The sequence below is a fragment of the Meleagris gallopavo genome, chromosome Z, assembly GCF_000146605.3.
Source record: "Meleagris gallopavo isolate NT-WF06-2002-E0010 breed Aviagen turkey brand Nicholas breeding stock chromosome Z, Turkey_5.1, whole genome shotgun sequence".
NCBI lineage: Eukaryota > Metazoa > Chordata > Aves > Galliformes > Phasianidae > Meleagris > Meleagris gallopavo.
The window spans coordinates 13,333,961-13,341,586 of record NC_015041.2 but is presented as its reverse complement, the minus strand read 5'-3'; the positions used below and the strand labels follow the sequence as shown (position 1 = coordinate 13,341,586).

Genomic DNA, 7,626 nt, shown 5'->3' with positions numbered 1-7,626 from the left:
TTTTTGCTATTTCCCATTCATTTCAGGGTTCCTTAGAGAATTCTGTTCCTCAGAAATGCTTTGTGAAATATTTTGGTTGAATGCTTGAGGTAATTGAACCCGTCAGCCTGGTAACAGTAATATATAAATCTGTGGTTCCTTCTGTATTGTATTTTTAGTTTACTGATAAGGTATATAGTACAGCAGTAAGCCTACTGTAAGAATTAAAGAAACAAGGAAATACATTTGGAAACTTGTGCCAATGCAGAGGTATGGCAACTGTCATAAGTGTTGAGCACAAATACTTTTATAGTGTTTAGTCTTCACATTTGTCGTAAGACCAAAAACATGTAAAACAGAAGTCTCGCTGTAGTACATGGAAAATTACTTGTAAAGTCTATTCTATGCAGCTTCTCTGTGTATTAGTTAAAGGAATTTTGACTCAACTGCTAGTCCAAACTTATCTCTGTAGGCTTACCATCAAATGAAGAATTAGGAATTCTTACGCCAAGCTCAGTCCACTATGCCACTCTGCTTTTACTGTGCTTCACAGTTACAGTTAGTTGTTTTGTATTCTTAGATCATCCAAGAAATATTTTCTGAATTAAGCTAAAAACAAAGGAAATTTATAAATCCAGATCATTTAGAGAACATATTTGGAATCTAATTAAAGATGTATGGTGCATGCAAATTTAGAAAAAAAAATACATTTGTGATTCTGCAACACTTTGTCTCCTATTAAACTTATGTAGTTATTGTTAGTTGCCATGGACCTTTGCCATGATGGGAGTGTCATGTAGCATGTGAGATGGTTTGTGCTAATATAATGGAAGTGACCTGGAAGGGTGTACTGAATGCTGTGCTGGTGGCAGGTCTACCACACAGATCTCATTGCAGCAGTTGGCCTGCTCAGGTCCTGGAGAAGCCATTCCTGCTCTTCTCTTCTAGAAAGTTCAGTGAGAACATGAGAAACTGATGCAGACCAGTTTCTGTGCCTTTGCAGGTCATTTAGCTGTACAGATCATGCTGCCTTTGCTTACTTGTAATGTTGAGTGCATGTAGTTGTAAACTATCTCTCTTAGTGAATAAGACATCAATGATTTTTATGGGGTGATCCCGGAAACATGGAGGTACTGATACCACACATGGAAATGCATGAAAATCATAGGATAACAGAATAGCATAGAGTAGCAGAAAGCTGTGAGAGGTCATCTAATCCCACTAACTGCTGAGTGTAAGACTACGTAGTTATTTCTGCACTCAAATGGGACAAGAGTTTAACACTTTTACAGGTTCCGTTTCTGTTCTTTTGTTGATCAAGAATAACTTTATTTGACAATCTAACATTCAGAAGTTAAACACAATTTTCTAAAAATCTGTTTGATAAATATTACTATTCACGGAAATCTTCCATCAGAATGAATGTATATTTCTTGTAATAGGTAGGCTTACTCTCTATTTCTGTAGTAGATAATAAATATATGAGTCTGGCCATCTGTATGCTTACAAACACTGTAAGCATTCAGAGAGGAGCAGTAGATGATTCTGGAACAAAACAGTGCATTTTATGCAGTGGAAGTTGCAACTTATTATTCAAGGTTCTTAACTAGCTTTGAAATAATGTAATCTGTTGGGTTGTTAAAATGTGTAGAAGTTCAGTTCAGATTATAGAAGTGGATGAAAGTTTTGGTGTTGTCTAACATTGGTTTCTGTTTTTGGCTTCTATGATTTCTTTCTTTTTCTGTGATGTTATTCAAGCGCTGTAATGGTGTGATTGCCTTTGTAAGTACGTTTAACATGTTATCAGTTAAATATTTGGGTTTCAATTTGGACAGAAACCAGAAAAAATAAAATAACTGCATTGATAAGACACACGATTGTCAGTTGGCACCAGTATTACTTCTATATGCACACTACGCACAAGTTTTGACAGGAGACTAGAGAAGTATGCAGGATTGAGTCCAGAGAGTTGTGGCCAATGGCTCAGTGTCTAGATGGAGATTGGTGATGAATGGTGCCAGGGGTTGGTGCTGGGGTTGGTAATTTTTAGCATCTTCATCAGTGACACCAGCAGTGGGGTCAAGTGCACTCTCAGCAAATTTGCTGGTGACACCAAGCTGTGTGGTGCAGTTGACACACTAGAGGGGTGGGATGCCATCCAGAGGGACCTAGACAGGCTTGAGCATGGGCCCAGGTGAATCTCATGAGGTTCAGCAAATCCAAATGCAAGGTCTTGTACCTAGGTCAGTGCAACCCTCATTACCAATACAAGCTGGATGAAAGGATTGAGTGTAGCCCTGCTGAAAAAAACCGGGGGTACTGATGGATGGGAAGCAATGTGCCCTCACAGTCCAGAAGGCCAAACCATGCATCAAAAGAAGCATGGCCAGCAGGGTGAGGGAAGTGATTCTGCCCCTCTACTCTGTGCTGATGAGGCTTCATCTTGAGTATTGCATTCAGATGTGGAGCCCTCAGTACAGGAGTGACACAGACCTTCTGGAGCATATCCTGAAGAGGGCCACAGAAATGATGCAAGGGGTGGAACACCTCTCCCATGAGGACAGGCTGAAAGTGCTGGGGCTATTCAGCCCGGAGAAGAGAAGGCTGTGAGGTGACCTGTGAGGCCTTTCAGTGTCTATAGGGGAGATACAGGAAGGAAGTGACAGACTCTAGCAGGGTCTGTGGTGATAGAACAAGGGGAAATGGCTTCAAGTTTAAAGAAGGTAGATTTAGGTTAGATATAAGGAAACGGTCATTTACAGTGAGGGTGGTGAGGCACTGGAACAGGTTGCCCAGAGATGTGCATGCCTCGTCCCTGAGACTTTCAGATCGAGGCTGGATCAGGCCCAGGACAACCTGGCTTAGCTGTGGATATCCCTGTTCATTGCAGGGAAGTTGGACCAGATGAACTTTAAAGGTCCCTTCCAACTCTGAGGATTCTCTGTTTCTCTGTTTCCATGATAAGTCTGCTGGGTGCCACACATGCTTCCATTTCAGATATACCATTCATGATTAGCACAGTATTGGCTTTATTCTAGATACATACTCTTGAGAAGTAAAGCAGATAATGAAAAATAATAATTACTATTCTACTGACTGTGCATAGGTAGGAGTTAAATTTATTTATGTCAGAATCAGGAGTTCTAGCACAAACAAAATGTTTAAGTATCCTTATATACATTTAATTTTTATATGAAAGCATAGTATAATTGCTAACCTAATTTAAATGCTAACCTAAAATACTAATGCATTTAGGTAAAATTAACACCAAATTTCAGTACTGTAATTTGTTTGTTTTTTGGAATTTTGGAACCAAAATTGTAGTTGAAGTGAAATTAGTAGTGTGATAGAGGTCATTTTTCTAAGCAGTTTATGCCACATTGCATCAACCATTCTGTTTCTTTCATTTTTTCAGATTTTACTGGGATTTAATCATGCTCATCATGATGGTTGGAAACCTTGTCATTATACCAGTTGGAATCACATTCTTCACAGAGCAAACAACAACACCATGGATTATTTTCAATGTGGCATCAGATACTGTTTTTCTATTGGACTTGATAATGAATTTCAGAACTGGGACTGTTAATGAAGACAGCTCTGAAATAATACTGGACCCTAAAGTCATTAAGATGAATTATTTAAAAAGCTGGTTTGTGGTTGACTTCATCTCATCAATACCAGTGGATTATATCTTTCTCATTGTAGAAAAAGGAATGGACTCAGAGGTTTACAAGACAGCAAGAGCACTTCGTATCGTGAGATTTACAAAAATCCTCAGCCTGTTACGCTTATTACGCCTTTCAAGACTGATTAGATACATACACCAGTGGGAGGAGGTAAGAGACATACATACGATCATAACATTGTTTGCTTCTATTCCCATAAAAAACTGGTCAGGTACCTCTGAAGAGCTACTCAAGACCCAGGTTAGAATAACAGGCTTTTACTCACCAGTTGGCATAGTTACAGAGACGTGTTAGTAGAAAAGCCCATTTGGAAGAAAGCACAGAGCAGTAACCATCTTCTGTCTGATAACCACAGAAATAAAGTGTGTAGGATTGTCAGCGCAATTGGGATGGACGAACTCCTACATGAGAAATTTTAGCAGCCGCCTAAAACTGCCCTTGATTTTGGTGATTAGCATTTAGAAGAAAGAAGTAAATGCTTTTTCAGTCACAGAGAACTAGAGAACTTTATATATGTGTGTGTGTGTATGTGTATACATTTATACATATAGACACAGAAGAAATTGAAACCACTTTTAATTGAGTAGATTTCCTAGAACATTCATTTTTTCAAGGCTGTATGAAGGCTGAATTAGTTGAAAACTGACCTTCTTTATAAAAATGGGGAGTTCAAATTTTGAGTCATTTCCTTCTAAACTGTCAACTCCACTATTTGTAGATGTGACCTTATGCTGCCTGCCAGTTTGGCTTGGTGACATTTACAGAAAATTATGGCATTCCCTAATTTGGCTTGCTTATAGCTAGGAAGCGTTTAAATCTTTGGCACATATTACCATGATTCAGGCATTTCATTTCTGCCTGTCCCCATTTCTGCAGTTTTAAATATCATAATATGTTTTAAAAGGAAGTGCTAAAAACATAGGAAAAATAACTGCTGTTTTCTACATCTTTTTTTGCAGCAAGTGTAAGAAGAATTATTTTGTATTTTCACTCAAATGCTATTTAAAAACTGCACTTATTTATTTAAATGAACTTTTAGATAATTAAATGAATACTGGAGAATGATTTTCTACCATTTGTGTGGGCTTTTTTCCTACTAGATACTGTTTTAAAGTATTACGTTCACATTCTGATTTAGCAAAAACCTCACTGCTGAACCTCCTCACAAACAAAGTCAAATTATATTAAAACAGCATGATGCTGAATGATACTAAGTATCAAATGTTTAACAAATTTATAGTTGTTTCTCAAAAACCTGAAATAGATCATTATTCTTATTAGTATGTTTTGTAAATTCTACTTCTTTACCTCCATGTAATGCAGTGTAACTATATTTTTTGACACAGAAATGGAGCACTGCAGTTATGTACTCAATTTAACTGAGGCAAATGATTAAACATATCTTGCAGTTCTACCATAAAGCTGTGCTTTTGTCTCCTCTGTGCTTTACAGAGAGACAACCTTCTGAAACATGTTCAATGACATTATAATCTGGCAGCTTGAATTAATAGCTTGCCACTATAAGGCCCTACAGAAATGAATACTTTTTTTCCCCTTTGCTTCTCTGTTATCAATGATAAATCAGGTATTCTAAATCAGAAATAGTTGAATTTAGAGCTGACTAGAACTAGAAGTGAACATAAGATCTTGTCCTGTCTAGCAATGCCTGTTGCTGCTGTAATCTATAGTTCAAGGCTGCTAATTTCTCTGAGGTGCTTGGTTGTAACCTCATCTTTGACTCTCTTGGTAATACTTAAATAATGCTGGCATTTATTAAAAATGAGTTGAATCCATCTTTTTGTGTTGGGTAACACATTATAAAGCTTGCTGATTGTTCTCAGGAAGGTGGAAAGGGATCAGAAGTATTATTGTTTCTGGGTCTGAAACTGCAGGGAGGCAGCTGTGGGCTTCATGACTACTTTGAACATAGACGACTTCTGGCTGGGAGAGTGTGCAAGATACCCTGAGGTAAATGTAGGCTGAATGAGATATTGATAAATCCTAAAATGAAAATTAGACAAAACAAAATAAAACAAACCTCTTTTCTCTAGCATATTATGCATATCAGAAGTCAAGGCAGTCATATGAAATTTTGTGTTTGGCATTTGTTATCACAACAGTGATATATGGAGATGTGAGACTATACTGCACAATGATCAAGGACAACTTTGGAGAGTTGTAAAGTTTTAAAACAGCAAAACTGGATAGCCAGACTTAGCTTAATTTGGAAATGATGGTCAGATGATCACACAGCGGCAGTCACAGTCAATGCTGGTCATGTTAATCTGTTCTGTATTGTGTGTACACATGAACTACAGACAGCACCCAATGACTTAATTTTTATAATACAGAGCTGGAGCCTGTTTCTAAGTGTTTAAATGGATTGAATATTGGTTGCCTGTGGGCTGACATGTTGGTTTTCGGTATGATGAAGTTATGTTTAAAATAATACATATTTATATGCAAATAACGAGCATTATGTCAAAAATATTGAGAAGACAGGCAGCAAGCTCATTCTTTGTAAATTGTGAAGCATAGACTTCCTGGAAAACTGATAAATGAGCAAGCCAGGTTGTATAACAGCACTGCTATCCCACTGAGGTATTTGTTTGACCTTAAATAGTAAAGATAGGTTAAAATTAGAGTTTTTTCATTTTCTTAGTGTCACATACCTAATATTTAGTTGGTTAGTATCCTGAACTCTAAGAGGAGTTGACAAAAATATTAGAGATTTTTATAAGACACTAGTGAAACACAGTTTGTTTTCTTTCTTTCCACATTATTTATACCAATGAAATTGGTATCAAGCTGCTGTCAGTTCCATCTAGGTAAGCAGTGTTTGTGTTGCAGAAGCTTTCTCCTTAACTTCTAAAAAGTAACAGAGCTCTGGTCCTATTAGGCATGGATGGATTAATATGTTGGTCTGCTGTAAATAGTTTACCCGAACAAATAACTGTGAGAATGAGAAGAAACATTTAAAGTTTCTTGAAAGTATGGGGGACGTATTGAATTTGCAAACTGTTATTCATCTACAGAATCTAATATGCCAGTCTCTTAAAGCCCAGGTGCAAACAAAGAGATAACAAAGAGATACTTATTTAAAAAAAAAATATTATGTAATATAACATTTAGGGAAAAAGATTTATTTAAATTGCTGATTGCAGAAATTGCTTTTGCAGTGATTTCTGACTGTTTGTTGCTTTTTTTGTTGTTGTTGATTCCGGCTTTGGTTCCAAAAACCAACCAAACAAAAATTCCTAACTAAACAAAGAAACAAAAACACTAGAAAAGCAAAACACAAACATGAATTACAGGATCTAGTGTATATTTACTTTAATGTTACTATATTCAGATAATCCAACAAGACAGAACCTGTATCATATTGCTGACATGATCAAGAATTGAATATGCAGAGAACTAGACAGTGGATAACATAAAAACAAAGCTATAATAAACTATGTCACTGAAATAGAATAACTGTAAATATCGAGTGGTGACATCCATAAATCTTTTTTGGAAAATAATTCTAAAAGTATTGAGAGTGATTTGTTTAAGCTCCTGTACATCTTACATAGATGTGCACTCAACTTGTAAGTTATGTTACCAATGCTCACAGGTAACCAAACAATTAAAAGATATTCAGAATTAAGAATAAATACACTGTTAAATTAGTTTATGTTCTGAAATAGAAATTCATTCTTTTCCTCTGAGTTTCAATTAAGAGGTTACAAATGATTTACCACTTTGAATTTACCTATGATAGAAATTTACTGATTTTTTCAAGTGACAGTTTTCTCCAAAAGCTCCTTAAAAACACTTCAAAAGCCTTTCTTAAAGCTATTCTAATTGCAGGACGAGACCTAGTAGATGTGTCACAGAATCACAGAATCAGAATAACTGAATGGCCAGGGTTGGAAGGGACCTCAAAGATCATGAATCTCCAACCCCCCTGCCACAT

The 7,626-nt window shown here is 36.6% G+C and overlaps 1 protein-coding gene across 1 annotated transcript in view; it reads left to right on the top strand.

The window, feature by feature from the left end:
• The window catches only part of LOC109363904 (potassium/sodium hyperpolarization-activated cyclic nucleotide-gated channel 1), a 194,744-nt gene that overhangs the window by 49,536 nt on the left and 137,582 nt on the right, over positions 1–7,626 (top strand). The window contains exon 2 of the mRNA XM_031557236.1: positions 3,395–3,818. Coding sequence (XP_031413096.1) covers positions 3,395–3,818 — 424 coding nt within the window. The remainder of the gene's footprint in view (positions 1–3,394; positions 3,819–7,626) is intronic.